The sequence below is a fragment of the Acartia tonsa genome, chromosome 15, assembly GCF_053477335.1.
Source record: "Acartia tonsa isolate MP-2025a chromosome 15, ASM5347733v1, whole genome shotgun sequence".
In the NCBI taxonomy this organism is placed as follows: domain Eukaryota; kingdom Metazoa; phylum Arthropoda; class Copepoda; order Calanoida; family Acartiidae; genus Acartia; species Acartia tonsa.
This window is the reverse complement of record NC_137274.1, coordinates 2,991,751-3,010,819: the sequence shown is the minus strand read 5'-3', so window position 1 is coordinate 3,010,819 and position 19,069 is coordinate 2,991,751. Positions and strand designations below refer to the sequence as shown.

General features: G+C 33.7%; 1 protein-coding gene across 7 annotated transcripts in view; it reads right to left on the bottom strand.

Annotated features, from left to right (window-relative positions):
• Positions 1-19,069, bottom strand: part of LOC145307393 (toll-like receptor Tollo) — a 104,638-nt gene that overhangs the window by 30,384 nt on the left and 55,185 nt on the right. For all 7 annotated transcript variants that reach the window (XR_013875441.1, XR_013875443.1, XR_013875444.1 and 4 more), the window contains exons 11-16: positions 8,982-9,101; positions 8,379-8,510; positions 7,459-7,608; positions 6,444-6,616; positions 1,685-1,747; positions 756-874 (exon numbers count right to left, since the gene is read on the bottom strand). Coding sequence is in view for 1 of the 7 variants with exons in the window: in XM_080149809.1 (XP_080005935.1) it covers positions 756-874; positions 1,685-1,747; positions 6,444-6,616; positions 7,459-7,608; positions 8,379-8,510; positions 8,982-9,101 (757 nt within the window). In the remaining 6 variants the exon portion in view is untranslated. The remainder of the gene's footprint in view (positions 1-755; positions 875-1,684; positions 1,748-6,443; positions 6,617-7,458; positions 7,609-8,378; positions 8,511-8,981; positions 9,102-19,069) is intronic.

Here is a 19,069-nt window from a genome sequence, read left to right as displayed (position 1 = left end):
CAGAAGGACAGACAGACAGACAAACAGACGGACAATGTAAGATAATGTTTACGGACGGACGAACAGACAGACATAAAGAAAGATAGAACAGACAGACAGATGGACAATGACATACAGATGAACATACAAAATAACAGACATAAATAAAGACAAATACAGACATTAAGACAAACATCCAAACATAAGACAGACAGACAAAAGACAGACAGACGGACAAAAAACAAACAGACAGACATACAGATTGACAAATTGACAAACAGACAGACAGACGGATAATGTTTACGGACGGACGAAATAACATACAGGCGGACAAACAGACAAATAGACAGACACACGGAAAGACGGAGGAAAAGACAGTCAAAGAAAGACAAAAAACAAACAGACAGACATAAAGATAGACAGAACATACAGACAGACAAAATAACAGATATAAAGAAAGACAAATACAGACAGACAGACAAACATACAGACATTAAGACAAACAGACAGACATACAGATTGACAAATAGACAAACAGACGGACAATGTAAGATAATGTTTACGGACGGACGATATAACATACAGACGGACAAAAAGACAGACAGACAAAACGGACAAACAAACAAACATACAGACAGACGTTACCTGCGTAGCTAAGTTCCACGGCTGACATCTCAAGATGAGGCAGCTGATTGTCTTGCAGACAGACGGACAGACACACACACCGACGAACAGACAGACAGATAGACGAATGGACAAATAATGTTAATATATACCTGAATAGCTGAGCTCCACGGCTGACATCTCAAGATGGGCCAGCTGATTATCTTGCAGCTCAACTCTGCGCAGCTGCGACAGTTCACGGAAGCTGCCAGCCGCCACACTCATAATCCTGGGTACGGCCAAAAGCATGTCAATATTTGTATTGGGGGGGGGGGGGGGTCAGTTTGCAGGGATCTAAAGGGATAAGACAATGGCCGGTAACTTTATATAAATATCCAATTATGATACACAAAATTAGACCTCTTGTAGGTTACAATAAGTCGTTGACACTAAACTTAATGAACCAATCAATTAAAATTCAAATAAAGCCCCAAAGTTGTTAAGCCAACGAATAAGAATACGTTATTTTATTAGACATTGGGAACTAGTGTAATAAACAGCCCTGATACTATGACATATTTCGCGTCGTATTATAGACAGTTTTCCATGGATATTAAAATGAAAAATTCAAAAGATAAAAACTAGTATTACTATAAGAGGAAAATTTTCTGTAATACAATGCTATGCATGATTTAATCAGTATTTTTGAGAACCAGTTCTAATCCACCGGATATTCATCGGAGAATCCCTTTATTACATTATCCCATATGCGGGAATAGTCTTTTTCGTGGCAACGCCTCTTAAGGGGCGATTCGTCGTCTTTTCAAGTAGCTTTTCTCCTTTTCTAGCTCCTGCGGGGAGCTCTAACCTTGCGGGGCCAATTGCCTAACCCCAATCACCTAACACAACTTAACCTAACCTAACCTAAAATAACCTATAAAAAGCTACTGTATAAATACGATGAATCGCCCCTTAAGGGGCGTTGCCAAGAAAGTGACTATTCCTGATTTTTCAGTATGATTGAGATATGTTATGCATGATTTTTCAGTATGGTTGAGATATGCTATGCATGATTTTTCAGTATGGATGATATGCTTTCCTGTTGTTGTTGAGGTAGATACTGTGTAGAGAATATAGCAGTGTGTCTGAGGATAGTGTCTCAATTCTAAAATAAAATAGCATTTTACATGATTTTCACATGAACAAGGATGACAACATAAAAGCGAAGCACTGAATCGGCAGGACAAACGAACATTAACACTTGTAGAGTGTAATAACTGAATAATCAGAACATAAATTAATAAGAAACAGAGCAAATTGGGAATAAATTTGTCGAAAAACTGCTTAAATACAGGATGATGTTTAAGGACATACTTACATATTTAGTAATTAATTATAGAGATGCTTCACGAATGACATTGTACTTTGTTGTCCTAGGAATCAGTATTTAAAAATCAGATCAATCAGATTATAGAGTTGCTACGCTATCTAAATAGTATCTAATTACTACTGGAATAACCATGCAAAGTTTGAAATCCATCGGACAATTCTAAAAACCCTAATTTAACTAAAAAAGCTAATCGTTTCAGACGTACTGACGGACGGACCTACACTAATTATAGAAAACTTCTCTTTTAATAAACGATCATTTTGGTGTATAATATGTAGGTATAGGTTTAGTAAAAGATTGTTTAAAATATGATTTTTTTTTGTTTCTGTTACCTACATTTCATGAATAGCTAGATATCTAGACATCCAGGGGCATTTTTTCTGCCCTCCACTTGGCAAATAATGCAACATATATACACGCTAAAATATGCTATGTAGCCTGACATTTTATACCGTTTTTTTTTACTTTAATATTATTTATCTTTAACTATATACCTCCTTATTCAGGAAGATAATGATAATGTCCCCTCCCTCCCTGGCGCTAAATTTTAAACCAACAGGACAATTCTAACAAAGTTATCAGGGAGCTAAAGAATAAGACAATGGTCAATAAATTGATGTGTACATCCCCAATGATGATACACAAAATTATCCAATGGTTATACCTGTTATAGCTGGATCTAAAGGGATAAGACAATGATCAATAAGTTGATGTGTACATCCCCAATGATGATACACAAAATTATCCAATGGTTATACCTGTTATAGCACGATCTAAAGGGATAAGACAAATTGATGTGTATAATATATCCCCAATGATGATACACAAAATTATCTAATGGTTATACCTGTTATAGCTGGATCTAAAGGGATCTAAAGAGATAAGACAATGTTCAATAAATTTATGTACATCCCCAATGATTATAGACAAAATTATCCCAACGGTTATACCTGTTATAGCTGGATCTAAAGGGATAAGACAATGTTCAATAAATTTATGTACATCCCCAATGATTATAGACAAAATTATCCCAACGGTTATACCTGTTATAGCTGGATCTAAAGGGATAAGACAATGCACATAGGGGCAACAAGGGGCAACAATTCACCACCCCCAAATCAAGTTTTAAACATTCTATGAGTATTAGCATACCCAATGTACATCAGATTTCAAAGGAATCGTAAAAATACGCTTTTTAAGTAAGCATTCTAATGCATGGAAGTCAAGAAATGCAAAAATTTTCTGACAGAAAAAGGCATACTTTTTGTGTTTCACCAACAATTTTAAAAGTATTATAAAATCTCTTAGAATTAACGTAATTAGACAAAATAACTTCTGATGAGTCATGCATTACATATATTTTGACAGTATAAAAGAAAAAAACACAAATTGAAGAAATTAGTCCTAAATAATTATAGTTGAAGTCAAGATTTTAGTTTATTTTTGTTTGTTTTTTAATTAACATTTTAGAAGACAGTAAGAGGAAACATGTTTTCGCCGGGTGTCGCCGGCTAAAAAAACGATATTTGATTACCCAAAGACATATTTTAATCGCCAGTACTGGTTTCTTTTACCCCCCCGCGCCCCCGTAGGGGTTTTTAGCGCGTTTTCTGAGGCTGGGTGCACGAAAACTTTGTTAGGAAAATCTTTTAAATGCGCTTTTAAAGTCAAAATGAAAGATGTAATACATATAGATAAAAGACGCAAAAACATAGTTATAAGAAATATTTATTTGATTAGACTTTGAATTAAAGTTGATAATGAATATTTTCAAGTTCTATTGCACTAAATGATGGAGACGGGAGGAAGGGAGGGGAAGGCTAAACCTAAATCTAAACCTTTTTATGTTTGATGTTTTAATGTAACTGAATAATCGTTTCTATAGATTATTACAAATATCAGGGATCTAAAGGGATAAGACAAAGGCCAATAAATTGTTGTACATCCCCAATGATAATACACAAAATTACCCCTTGTGTAGATTAAAGTTAGTAGTTAAAACGTTTGAACACACAACTGTAAAACTTTGGGGACTAGTGTTATAAACAGCCCAATGTCCCCTACCTCACTGCGGAAACGTAAAGTTAATATGCAAATAACGTGAGGTTCTTATAATCATTCTAAATTTGAATTAGCAAGTAGTCTATCTGTCTGTCTATTGGTAATGCTTTGATTTTAAATTATGTAGTTACATGGTATTCATGTTTAACATCAGCAGTTTTATTTAGAAAGAGAGGGGACTGTTAATTACACTAGTCCCCAAACTTCAAAGTTTTATAATAACGTTTTTATATTCGTTAGCATAAGAACTTCAGGAAATTTAATTGATTTTTTATTGGTTGGTTCATTAAGATGAGTGTCAAAACTTTTCAACCACTAATTCTCATCTACAGACAAATAATTTTGTAATATAATTAATTAAATATGTATTTATTAAATATGTATCAATATTGGGGATGTACATATTAATCGGTTATTGTTTTGTTCCTTAGATCCCTAGGTGTTAATATATAATACAAAGTAGCTTGATGTCTGTTTGTCTGTCCGCCCATCCCTTAAGATCTCGCTAACCACTAAATCGATTGAATTCTACTCTTCAGGGAATATATCTACTGGTCCTGTGGTTGTTTAAAGCTCTTTTTCAAAAATAAAAAACCCCAAATTTTTTTTTATATTTCTATAATTAGGGTCGGTCCGTCCGTACGTCTGGTACAGTTAGATCTTTTACTTAACTTAAACAGGCTAGAATTGTCCTATCGATCTCAAACTTTTCATGCTGATTTCTACAACAGTTAGGTACGACTTAGAAAGCACAGCAACTCTATAATCGTTACCAGAAAGTCCGTACATCCATTTATAACAAGCTGATTTTTACTTTTTTGACAACAAATAATGGTTTTGAATGTTAAAAATATCCTATTCATCTGATTTTTTGAATACTGATTCCTTTTTCAATAAGGTGTAATGTTATAAGCGAAGCATCTCTATAATTTAGTCCTAAAAACGTCAGTATGTCCTCAAACAGTAACATGTATTTAATCAGTTTTAATTACAATTTTGTATAGACATGCATTAATATTCAGTTCTGACACTTCACAAGTGTTAATGTTCGTTTGTCCTTCCATTTCAGAGCTTCGCTTCTTTCATGGATGTTGTCATCCTTGTTTAATTACCTCTTGGGGCAAATCCCCTAGAGGCTAGGGGCGAAGCCGCTAGTATACATATAAACAGTAAACAAGAATCATAATATCATTATAAATATAGATATTAGTTAATAAAAATTTATGTTAATCATGCCCACATTTATAATGGATTTATTAAACATAAAAATAAAGTGAAACTTGTAGCTTGCTAAAATAAGGATCCCCATCCACCCCCATTTACACCATCCCCTCCCCTCCTACTGAAATGAATTCCATGACCCCAAATTTGACACTTTAAACACTAAAATCGGACTACAATTGACATAGTTACACTTTAAAGGGCCCAAAAAGCTAGTGATAGGGTAGCTGCGCTACTAAAAAATTCTCATATTGCTCTGATAACCAAAACCTCTAATTAGACATTTTAAACACGAAATTCAAGATAGTTGATGGATAGATAGATGGATAGATATTTAGATGAATAGATAGATGATTAGATATATGTATAGATAGATGGATAAGTAAATGGATGATCAGATGGATAGATGGATGGATAGATAGAGGGATAGATTGATGGATGGATAAATTGATAGTTAATGGATAAAGAGATGAATAGTTGATGAATAGATAGATGGATCGATATATAGATGGATAGACAGATGGATAGATAGATGGATAGATAGATGGATAGAAAGATGGATAGATAGATGGATAGATATTTAGATGAATAGATAGATGATTAGATATATGTATAGATAGATGGATAAGTAAATGGATGATCAGATGGATAGATGGATGGATAGATAGAGGGATAGATTGATGGATGGATAAATTGATAGTTAATGGATAAAGAGATGAATAGTTGATGAATAGATAGATGGATCGATATATAGATGGATAGACAGATGGATAGATAGATGGATAGATAGATGGATAGAAAGATGGATAGATAGATGGATAGATAGATGGATAGATAGATGGATTGATAGATGGATAGATAGATGGATAAATATATGGATAGATAGATGTATAGATTGATGGATAGATAGAAAGGGTAAGGGGGGGCTATTTTCGGGAGGGGATAATCTGGTAATTTTCTATCTACCTTCATAAAATGACCTTTATCTCCATGTTCCTTTCAAATGACAGAAAAAAACATAAAAACAAATTTGTTTGTTGTTAAATTACCTACAAAAAAGTATAAAATGAAATTTTTGTGAGATGAATTTTAAGGGTACTAAATAATTAAATCCCCTTTTTGGTTGATTTGCCCCAATGTGCAATGGTAAAAAAAATTATGTACATCCCAAATGATTATCCAAAATTACCTGTTATAGCTGGCATCGAAGGTCTTAAGGCTGAAGCCGTCGCCGAGATTGTAATAGTTGCCAATGGTGTCAATATTATTGTTGTGGACATCCAACCATTCCAGCGACTTCGGGATGAAGGCAAAGTCAAACCATTGCAACTCGTTCTCAGATACGTTCAGCCATTTCAGATTCTTTATAAGAAAATAAAGGATTAGTTTTCATGATAACTTTTAACTTGAACTTTTAATCCTATAAATAGAGTTGATCCATCCATTTAAAACATGCTCAATTCTAGCTTTTTGTCTGATGTTTGGAATATTGAGAAAGCAAAGAGAAGGGAGAGAGAAGGGAAAGACAAGGGGAAAAAGAAGAGAAAAGAAAGGGAAAGAGAAGAGAGAAAAGAAAGGGAAAGAGGAGAGAAAGATACGAAAAAGAGAAAGGAAAGAGATAGGAAAGAGAAGGGAAAGAGAAGAGAAAGTGAAGGGAAAGAGATGGGAAAAGAGAATGGAAAGGAAAGGGAAAAGAAAGAAAAGGGAATGACAAGGGAAAGAGAAAGGAAAGTGAAGGGAAAGAGAAGGAAAAGAGAAGGAGAAAGAAAAATAAAGAGAAGGAAAAGAGAAGAGAAAAATAAGGGAAAGATAAGGGTAAGATAAGAGAAAGAAAAGGGAAACGGTAGGAAAAGAGAAGAAAATAGAAGGAAAAGAAAAGGGAAAGAAAGGAGAAAGTGAAAGGAAAGAGAAGGGAAAGAGAAAGGAAAGAGAAGGGAAAGAGAAGTGAAAAAGGAAAAAGAAGAAAAGAGAAGGGAAAAAAAAAGGAATGAGAAAGAGATAGGAAAGAAAAGGGAAGAAAAGGAAAAGAAAAGAGAAAGAAAAGGAAAAGAGAAGGAAAAGAGATGGGCAATAGAAAGGAAAAAGAAGGGATAGAGAAGGAGGAAAAGGGAAAGAGAAGAGAAAGCGAAGAAAATGGAAAAAAAGATGGGAAAGTAAAAGCAAAGAGGAAAGAGAAGGAGAAAGAAAGAAAAGGGAAAAATTACCTTTAACGACCCAACCAGGCCATTAATATTGGTGAGGTTGTTATTATCCAACCTCAGGGCGCGCAGGTTGTTCAGCTTCTGGAATGATTCTCTGCTGATGTTGGCTAGGGAGTTGTGGGCTAGGTTCAACACCTGCAGGTTACTGTTAGCCTAGAGATAAATAGATAGTTAAATATAGATAGATAGTTAGATAGATATAGATAGATAGATAGATAGAAAGATAGATATAATAATGTATGTACTTTGATAACTTAATATGACTGACGGGCAAAACAAAGTTAATTGTAGAGTAGCTTCACTACTAAAACAAATAATAGTTATTTGTCGCATTGTATTATAAACGGCTTTCCGCGGATATAGAACGTACAATTATGAGATTAAAACCAGTTTTTTAGCCCCGAGGTGCCGAAAGCACCGGCTAAAAAAACTGGTTTTAATCTTATGATTGTACATTTTTTTATTTGTAGAAAGCTGGATATAATTCGATGCTAGACATAGTTTTTTCGTATGGATGAGAACCGGTTCCTATCCACCGGATTCCAATGAATACGAGAAATAAGATGCTGCCACTAGCAAAAATGGTGTTTTTGTCAATTTCTTTATTATTTGCTGTATTTTTGGCAATATTTTTTCAAAATTACACCTTTACTACTGTCATAAACACAGTTTTATTGTCATTTTTACACCAATTAAACAGTTTTCATGACAAATACACCAGCCATACTCACGAGGGTGAGGTAATAATGAGTAGCTCTCGTGAGATAGCGGGTCAAGTCAAAATGAGCTTGAACTTAGCCTACTCCATGACTACTTAGGCCCAAACCCTAAGAAACTGTGGCTAATCAATCAATCAATCAATCAATCCTTGACAAATATAAAAAAAAATATTTTTTTAATAACTTTTACACAACATTAAATACCTGAAAAATTTGCGCGGGAATTTCTGTGAGCCTGTTTCCCGCCAGCCTTAGCCCGTACAGCGCGCTCAGCCGGTGGAAAACTTTGGACGCGGCATTTCTCTCATCTGACAATTTCCCGCCATTTGGATCATCCTAGAAATTTTATATCTATATATTTGGTTCATTCAAGCTTTTTTTGTCTGTAGCGAAAGATCTCGCTAACTACTGAAGCGATATGGTTCCTCTTTACAGTAAAGCTTCTTATAGGTCCAGGGAAGGTTTTTTAGCTATTTTGGGGGAGGGTATCTCCACCCTCCAAATTAAAAATGACCCCCCCAAAAAATATTTTTGTAACTTTTCTTTTTAAAACTTAAACTGAAAATGGGAGGGAGTCGACTTTTAATTCTCACACCTTAATTGCCCCTAGAGGCTTCAATTTATCTTTCCATCTATCAATCCACCTATCTATCTATATATCTACTTTCTGTTTATCTATTTATCCATCCATCTATCCGTCTGTTAATCTATCTATATGTCTGTCTGTCTGTCTGTTCATATGTATGTCTTACTGACTATAAATCTGTATGTCTATCTATCTATCTATCTATCTATGTATAAACCTACCATAGATGATGTACTAAAGTCCGCTATCCTATTCTCGCCCAAGTCCAGAGTCCTGATGGAAACAAGCTGATCAATGCCTGCGGGTATCTGCTCCAGTCGGTTCTGGTTCAAGCTTAGGTCCTGCAATAAAAATGGTTTTATGCTATTTTTTTTTGTTATTTTTCGTATCGTATTATAGACAGCTTTCCGCGGATATTATAATGCTGAGAACCGGTTCTAATCCAGCGGATATTACTCGTTTTCATTCGATAGATCTCCTAGCCACCTATAGCCATTAGTAATTTGAAATTATTTTACTTTTAGAATTTGTTTGTCCGGTCAATTAAAAGCCAGGGATCTAAAGGGATAAGACAATGGCCGATAAATTAATGTACATTCCAATGATGATACACAAAACTACCCCTTCAGTAGCGTTATATAAACTAAACTAAATAAACCAGCCAATCAAAATTTACTGACGTCCCCAAAGTTGTTTAGCCAACGAATAAGAAAACGTTAATATAAAACTTTGGGGACTAGTGTAATAAACAGCCCATTGTCCCCTCTCTCTCTCTGATAAAACGAAGAATAGTTAACAATGCTGACTTATTAATTACAGACTTCCAGAAAAACTGCAGATAATTTCAATAGCACTGTTTGTCAGGGATCTAAAGGGATAAGACAATGGCCTATAAATTGATGTGCATCCCCAATGGTGATACACAAAGACAAAATTACCCCTTCTTCATATTACATTTATTGGTTATAAATTTAATTGGAACGAATTAATCACAAAATTTACTAAAAGTAGGTACTTAATGAATAAAATACCGTGGTTATAAAACTTTGGGTACCAGTGTAATTTACAGCCCAATGTCCCCTCCCTCCCTCCTGGGTATTTCTTACTTGATATTTAGGACAAAAAATTGTTTTTTTTTCTGTATCAATAAAACACTGAATTAAATTTAAAGAATTTTTTAGCAAATATATGCAACACACACACACACACACCAATACATACACACACTCACACACACACACACACACACACACAGCAAATATGTGCAAATTCTAAATATTCTTAAACTAAAACAAAGCATTTATACAATTGAAACCGATCAATATCCGTTGGATTAGAACCGGTTCAGTCCACTATACTATCCGCATAATATCCGCGGAAAGCTGTCTATAATACAATACGATAAATTTCTATAAAACACCAGGGATCTAAAGGGATAAGACAATGGCCGATAAATTGATGTCCATCTCCAATGATGATACACAAAATTATGCACAACATTACCCCTTATGTAGATTACAATTACAATCAAAAGTTTGTTAAGCCAACGAATAAGAAAACGTTATTATAAGACTTTGGGGACTAGTTCAATAAATAGCCCAATGTCCCCTCCCTCCCTGTGTTTTTTGATGTGAATCTGTCTGTCTGTTTTTTTTTTTAAACGCACGGAGGAAACATTAATTTATCAGCTGCTATTAGAGATAAATGACACTTTCTTTAAACAAAGATGACAACATCCATTAAAGCGAAGCTCTTAAGCTTGAAATATTGTCCAAGGAATCATTATTATGAATAAGATATTTATATCTTATCTATAATTTTTTCAAAATTAATATAAACTATTTATGACTTTCTGGTTCGCATTCTAAATCGTACCTAACTACTACAGGAATCGCCATGCAAAGTTTGAAATCGATAGGACAATACTAACATGCCTAAATTAACGAAAAAAGCTACCCGTCTCGGACGGACCGACCCTAATTATAGAAAAGCTTCGCTTTTAAAAAAACAATTAATTTAATTGTAAACTTGTTCATTAGTTAAAACATTTATCTACAAACGCCAGGACGGGAGGGAGGGGACATTGGACTGTAAATTATACTGGTACCAAAAGTTTTATAATACTGTTTTCTTTTTCGTTGGCTTATGTGGACTTTTGAATGGTTGGTTCATATTGTGTTTTAATCACTAGTTGTAATCTACAGAAGAGGTAATGTGTATCATCATTGGGAGGGGGGGGGGGGAAGTATTGGCCATTGTCTTATCCCTTTAGATCCCTAGTGTTTCATAGTTATTTATTCGTTGACTTAAAAAAACTTAATTTGATAAAACTAGATTTTAATCTACAGAGGAGTAATTTTGACTATCAGTTAAATACGTAAATTAATTTTTCGCCAAATGCCTTATCCCTCCTTCAGTTTAAAGTGACTTTATTTTCAAATTAGAAAGCGTAGCAACTCTATAATTGTTACCAGAAAGTCTTTATATCCATAAAACAATTTATTTTTCCCCATCCTCTATCCTCCCACCAGATGAACAAACTGACCAATAAATGAGATCAATGTTAGCAAGCTAAATTGATGCCAATTTTTCCCTGTCATAATATTTACGTATATTCATTTTTGTTCTACTGTTTGATTTTAAAGCTTCGCCTTTATGGATCTAAAGGGATGAATCCCCAATGTTAATACACAAAATTACCCTTTCTGTATATTACAATTAGTGGTTGAAACGTTTAGACACTCAACTTAATAAACCAACCAATCAAAATTCATTAAAAGTCCCCAAAGTTGTTAAGCCAACGAATAAGAAAACGTTAATATAAAACCTTGGGGACTAGTGTAATAAACAGTCCATTGTTCCCTCTCTCTCTCTCAATTAGTGGTAGAAACGTTTGAACACTCAACTTAATAAACCAACCAATCAAAATTCATTAAAAGTCCCTAAAGTTGTTAAGCTAACAAATAAGAAAACGTTATTATAAAACCTTGGGGACTAGTGTAATAAACAATCAATTGTCCCCCCCCTCTCTCTCAATTAGTGGTTGAAACGTTTGAACACTCAACTCAATAAACCAACCAATCAAAATTCATTAAAAGTCCCCAAAGTTGTTAGACCAACGAATAAGAAAACGTTAATATAAAACTTTGGGGACTAGTGTAATAAACAGTCTAATGTCCCCTCTCTCTCTCTTTATGGATGTTGTCATCCTTGTTTTCAAATTAGAAATCTATCACCATAAAAGTGTCAATAGAAAGGGAATGATACATCAATCTTCCAACGGATCTAATCCGATTAATATCCGCTGGATTAGAACCGGTTCAGTCAGCTATACTATCCGCATAATATCCGCGGCAAGCTGTCTATAATACGATACGATAAATAACTATAAAACACCAGGTATCTAAAGGGATAAGACAATGGCCGATAAATTAATGTACATCCCCAATGATGATACACAAAGTGGATTACAATTAATAGTAAAAAAATTGGACACTCAACTTAATGAACCAACCAATCATAAATCAATAAAAAGTCCTCAAAGTTGTTAAGACAATAAATGGTAAATGTTATTATAAAACTTTGGGGACAGCCCAATAAAAGTGTCAATTGAAGGGAATGATACATAAATCTGCCCTACAAAGTCTGAAGTAATGAGATAAGGAGAGAGGGAGGGAGGGAGGGGGAGGAGGAGGGAGATATAGAGGGAGAGAATGGGTGTGAATTAGATAGAGAGAAAGAGGGAAGGAAGAGAGAGAGAGAGAGGGGGGGAAGAAAAGAAGTGGGAGAGAGAAAGAGATAATAAGTGTGAGAAAAGAGAAAAGAGAGAAAGCAAAGAGAGAGAGAGAGAGAGAGAGAGAGTGAGACAGAAAGAGGGAGAAAGAGAAAAAAAGAAAGAGAGAAAAATAATATTTATAAATATCTATTTTATTTTATTTAAATATATGATGTTCTAAATCAATACATGAATCACCATTAACATATAAAACTAAAATTATCCCATCATTAATATAGAAAAGTTGTTACTTTACAAATTAAAACTTTTTAATTAATTTTCTTTTCCAACTTTTTTTTCAAAACATTTAAATTTAAATTTTCCCTTTTTAGTACTTTAGATGTTTATTTAGAGCTGCAAATAATAAAAGTAGCGAAAAAGCCCCAAAGTTTTTTTTGCGGAGGGGGGGAGGGGCATATTCTTCTTTCTCTCTCTTGGGAGGGTGAAGTTGCCCTTCAGCAAAATATTTATAAACCTTCCCAGGACCTATGAGAAGCTCCACTGTAAAGGAGAACCATATTGGTTCAGCGGTTAGCGAGATCCCACGGTACAAACAAACAGACAGACATCCTGTTACTTTATTATAAGGATATATGTATTGTATTTTTAAGGTACCAAATCCTTTTATAAAAGGAAAACCTTATCACGAGATCCCACGGTACAAACAAACAGACACACATCATGTTACTTAATTATATAAGTATGAGAATCTTCACTTTAAATAAAAACCATATCGGTTCAGTGGTTAGCGAGTTATATTGATACAGACATTCAGACATGTTACTATGAGAATCTTCACTTTAAAGGAGAACCATATCGGTTTAGTGGTTAGCGAGATATATCAGAACACACAGACAGACAGACATCAAGTTATTTTTATAGATGAAAATCTTCACTTTAAAGGAGAAACATATTGGTTCAGCGGTTAGCAAAATGTATCGGTACAAACACACAGACAAACACACAGACAAACAAACAAACAAACAAACAAACAAACAAACAGACAGACAGACAGACAGACAGACAGACAGACAGACATCATGTTACTTTTATAAAGGATGTATAAAAATTGGTAGAAATGTTGGAACACCAAAATGAAACAAATAACGACTTTAATTTACTAGTTTCAAACAAATTAGTCAGTCTGTCCATAATATATAGTCCGATTAATATCCGCTGGATTAGAACCGGTTTTTAGCTTACTCTATCCGCATGATATCCGCGGATAGCTGTCTATAATATGATACGATAAATAACTATAAAAAAGCAGGGATCTAAAGGGATAAGACAATGGCAGATAAATTGATGTACATCCCCAATGATGTTACACAAAATTACCCCTTCTGTAGATAAAAAATAGGGGTTGAAACGTTTGAACACTCAACAAAATAATCAACCAAAGTTGTTAGGCCAACGAATGAGAAAATGTTATTATAAAACTTTGGGGACTAGTGTAATAAACAGCCCATTGTCCCCTCGCTCTAGTTTATTTCATTTCCAGCTTTGAAACCGATTAATATCCAGTAGATTAGAACTGATTCAGTCATACTGAAAAATCATGAAGACAATGTTCCACGAATATTAAAATAAAAATCAGTTTTGTTACTTAGGCGTTCGGTTCAAACAAAATAATAATTTATATGTCTTTAAAATAATAATACTTTGGTTTTTTATTTGTAAACCAATTTTATTAAAGTTTTACTTAAGATTTCATAAATAAGGTGCATTATTTGCCAAATGTACCACTTTTCTGCACTACCTCTACGATTTTGTTAATACTCTATATTTTGGTCCGTTGGGTGATTCAAGGATGCTGGATGGCCAAAAAAAAGTTTCAGAGTCCCTGGATGTCTAGATATCTAGCTATCTATAAGGGTAGGTAACAAAAATTTAAAAAACACCCATTTTTTCACAATTTTAAAAATAAATTTTTTCATCAATCTTACATCCAACCTATACATTTTATACACCAAAATGATCGTTTATTCATGTAAAAAGCGCACATAATGCTATTTTGGCCAAAACTCTAATTTTACAGGGTGTCCAACAAAAAGTGTATTTTGGATATCTACCGTAATACCCAAAATACCTGTCCGAAAAAAATCATTTTTTTTGGCTTTAATCCTGTGTTTTATCTGTGGGCATATGTGGTATATAACGGTTTGGAGGACCCGGGACTATAAGGTTGTCAAATTTCATTTTTGGACACCCTGTAAATGTGATTTTTGTGTCTGTAGAGCTAAAACTTGGTCCAAATTGGCTATTTTTTTTCAAATTACTCTAAAATGTGTCTTAGTATGTTTGGCCATAGTGTTTTCTGACCAGATCAATATTTTCCTATTTTTTGGACACCCTGTATTTTCAAAAAAAAAGAAAAAAAAATTTAGTTTTTTAAAAAAAATTTTTCTATTTTTAAGTTACTTAAAACAGTCATATAGATACAGATTTTGACTAATAACAATAATATTTGCCTATTTTACAAATTTTTACACTTTTGGGACACCCTGTGCATGTTTTTAAAAAATGATGGTTTTTGCCCATTTTTGGGAGGAAGGAGTCATTTTAGGGCCATAGACTATTTCTTCATTTTTGTGGAACTTTTCAAGATACATCATTTGTTATTTATGCAAAAAGCGCAAAAACCGAACCGTTTTGCCGTTATTCACTGCCAAAGGCGGAATTTTTTACGTTTTTTACCGTTCCCGAGGTTCTAATGGGCATTTGAGGTAGGAAGACGTTGATTTTTCAAGATAACTGTGAAATACTTTTATTTAGGCATTTTAATTTACTAAATTTCATGTGAAGTAAAAAATTTTGTATATCCAACCGATTTTTGTCAAAAGGAATTTCAAATGCACATGGTTTATGTTTCTTTTATTACTAATGTTATAGCAATTATTTATATTATATTCACTTCATTTTCTTGTTTTAACAATTGAAATCCATCTCGACGAAAAACGGTTAGCTGCACAAAAAATTTGACTGCACATGAAATTTAGTAAATTAAAATGCTTAAATAAAAGTATTTCACAGTTATCTTGAAAAATCAACGTCTACCTACCTCAAATGCCCATTAGAACCTCGGGAACGGCAAAAAACGTAAAAAATTCCGCCTTTGGCAGTGAATAACGGCAAAACGGTTCGGTTTTTGCGCTTTTTGCATAAATAACAAATGATGTATCTTGAAAAGTTCTACAAAAATGAAGAAATAGTCTATGGCCCTAAAACGACTCCTTCCTCCCAAAAATGGGCAAAAACCATCATTTTTTAAAAACATGCACAGGGTGTCCCAAAAGTGTAAAAATTTGTAAAATAGGCAAATATTATTGTTATTAGTCAAAATCTGTATCTATATGACAGTTTTAAGTAACTTAAAAATAGAAAAAAAATTTAAAAAAAACAAAAAAATTTTTTCTCTTTTTTTGAAAATACAGGGTGTCCAAAAAATAGGAAAATATTGATCTGGTCAGAAAACACTATGGCCAAACATACTAAGACACATATTAGAGTAATTTGAAAAAAATAGCCAATTTGGACCAAGTTTTAGCTCTACAGACACAAAAATCACATTTACAGGGTGTCCCAAAATGAAATTTGACAACCTTATAGTCCCGGGTCCTCCAAACCGTAATATACCACATATGCCCACAGATAATACACAGGATTAAAGCCAAAAAAAATGATTTTTTTCGGACAGGTATTTTGGGTATTACGCTAGATATCCAAAATACACTTTTTGTTGGACACCCTGTAAAATTAGAGTTTTGGCCAAAATAGCATTATGTGCGCTTTTTACATGAATAAACGATCATTTTGGTGTATAAAATGTATAGGTTGGATGTAAGATTGATGAAAAAATTTATTTTTAAAATTGTGAAAAAATGGGTGTTTTTTAAATTTTTGTTACCTACCCTTATAGATAGCTAGATATCCAGACATCCAGGGACTCTGAAACTTTTTTTTGGCCATCCAGCATCCTTGAATCACCCAACGGACCAAAATATAGAGTATTAACAAAATCGGAGAGGTAGTGCAGAAAAGTGGTACATTTGGCAAATAATGCACCATAAATATAGAAACCCTAGATGATTAATCCCTTTTTCTGGACCAATTTAAAAATGTAATAAGAATGTAAAGGGATAAGACAATGGCCGATAAATTGACGTAATCCCCACCATTTAGATACACAAAATTAACACTTCTGTAGATTACAATTAGTGGTTGAGACGTTTGAAAACTCAACTTAATTAACCAACCAATCAAATATACTAAAGTCTCCAAAGTTGTTCAGCCAACATATAAGAAAACTTTATTATTCAACTTTGGGGACTAGTGTAATAAACAGCCCAAAGTCCTCTCTCTCTCTGTATAAATACCTCTAATATACCATCTAATATAATACATCTATTCTACAATAAAACCATGATAACGCCAAAAAGCCTTAAGATAAAACTTTTATTTCTACAAACTAAATTTACTTTTTAAATTTACTTCTTTTGCATCAAAATAAAAGGATGTGTGTCTGTGTGTACTAAAGAATCTTGCTAGCCGCTGAACCGATATTGTTCTCCTTTACAGTGAAGCTTCTTATAGGTCCTAAGAAAGTTTTAAACTATTTTTGGGGAGGGTGTCTTCACCCTCCCCCCCCCAAAAAAAAAATAAATATTTTTTTACTATTTAGAAACTCAAATATAAAATGGGATGATGTCGGCTTTTTCCCCTTCTACCTCAAGAGCCCCTAGAGGCTTCTAGGGGCGTAGCCGCTAGTAGCAAATGAAGTTGAGGAAAGTTGATTTTTGACTGTTTATAAGCCAAAGGATTTTTATAAATATTACCAAAAATGCCACGCGCCTGATTTAGCAGTAAAACTTAGGGAGGAAGGAGACATTAGGCTACATTACACTACATTACATTACACTAGTCCCCGAAGTTTTATAATAACGATTTCTTATTCTATGGCATAACAACATTGGGGACTTTTGATTGATTGGGTCATAAAGTTGAGAGTCCAAACGTTTCAACCACCAAATGTACTGGGAATGTACATCAATTTATCAGCCATTGTCTTATCCCTTTAGATCCCAGAGTAGAAGTTTTATTTTAGTAAAGTGGATGTTTATAAATTAGAAGATTTTTACTTTTCTTTTCTCCACCCATCCCTCGAGGTATTATGCAGGGAGGGCGGGGACATTGCCTAATGGGACCCAAAGTTTTATAAAATGGTACCCAAAGTTTTATTAACTGGTACCCAAAGTTTTATAAACTAGTACCCAAAGTTTTATAAACTGGTACCCAAAGTTTTATGACAAAATTTTTACACTTGAATATTTTGTGTCCAAAATTTTAAATGATAATTTAAAGGGCTTAATTAGTTTAACATCATTTTATAAGTCAATTTTAACGGCCATTGTCTTATCCCTTTAGATCCCTGGGTATTAAGGGAGTTTCACATATAATGTGTATGTGTGTATGTATGTGTTTGTATGTGTATTTGTGTGTTTGTATGTGTGTGTGTGTGTGTATGTATGTGTATATGTGTATGTGTATGTGTGTGTGTATGTGTAATGTGTATGTTTATAACTAGGATGACAACATCCATAAAAGCAAAGCTCAACAAAACAGACAGACAGACGAACATTAACTTCATTTTTCCAGTATGGCTTCGAAACCGATTTTTATCCGATAATCATGAGCTAATCATGTAAAGCATCGTATTACAGACAATGTTCCACGAATACTAAAATAAAAATCTTATAATTTTTACTATCTGCGAAAAGCTGTCTATAATAGTAATACGATAAAATAATAGTTATTTATTTCATCTTGATATAATAAGATGCTAGACATAGTTTTTTCGTATGGATGAGAACCGGTTCCTATCCACCGGATTCGAAAGAATACGAGAAATAACTTTTATTCCTATGTAAAGATTAATGAGGGAGGGAACATTGGAATATAAATTATACTGGTACCCAAAGTTTTATAAACATTATTTGGGACTTTTATTACACCTTGATTGGTTGGTTCAAACGCACCTAACTGTGACAGGAATCATCGATTAAAATTTAAAATCGATAGGACAATTCTAACATGCCTAAATCAACGAAGAGAGCTAACCGTGACGTACGTATGGACGTACAGACCCTAATTATGGAAATGCATCGCTTTAAAAACAAGGATGACAACATCCATAAAAGCAAAGCTCTGAAACGGTAGGACAAACGGACATTCTTGTAATGATTATAGAGTTGCTACGCTCTATCAATCGTACCTAACTACAAAAGTTACATGCAAAGTTAACATGCCTAAATTAACGAAAAAAGCTATCCGTGTGTGACGGACGGACGTACGGGCGTAAAGACCCTCATCATGGAAAAGCTTCGCTTTAAAAAAAATCATGATTTGTCATTTAAGCTTTAAATCTAAGGTTTTTAAAAAGTCAGGGATCTAAAGGGATCAGACATTTGATATATTTATATCCTCAATGATGATACACATAATTACCCCTTGCGTAGATTAAAATTATTAGTTAAG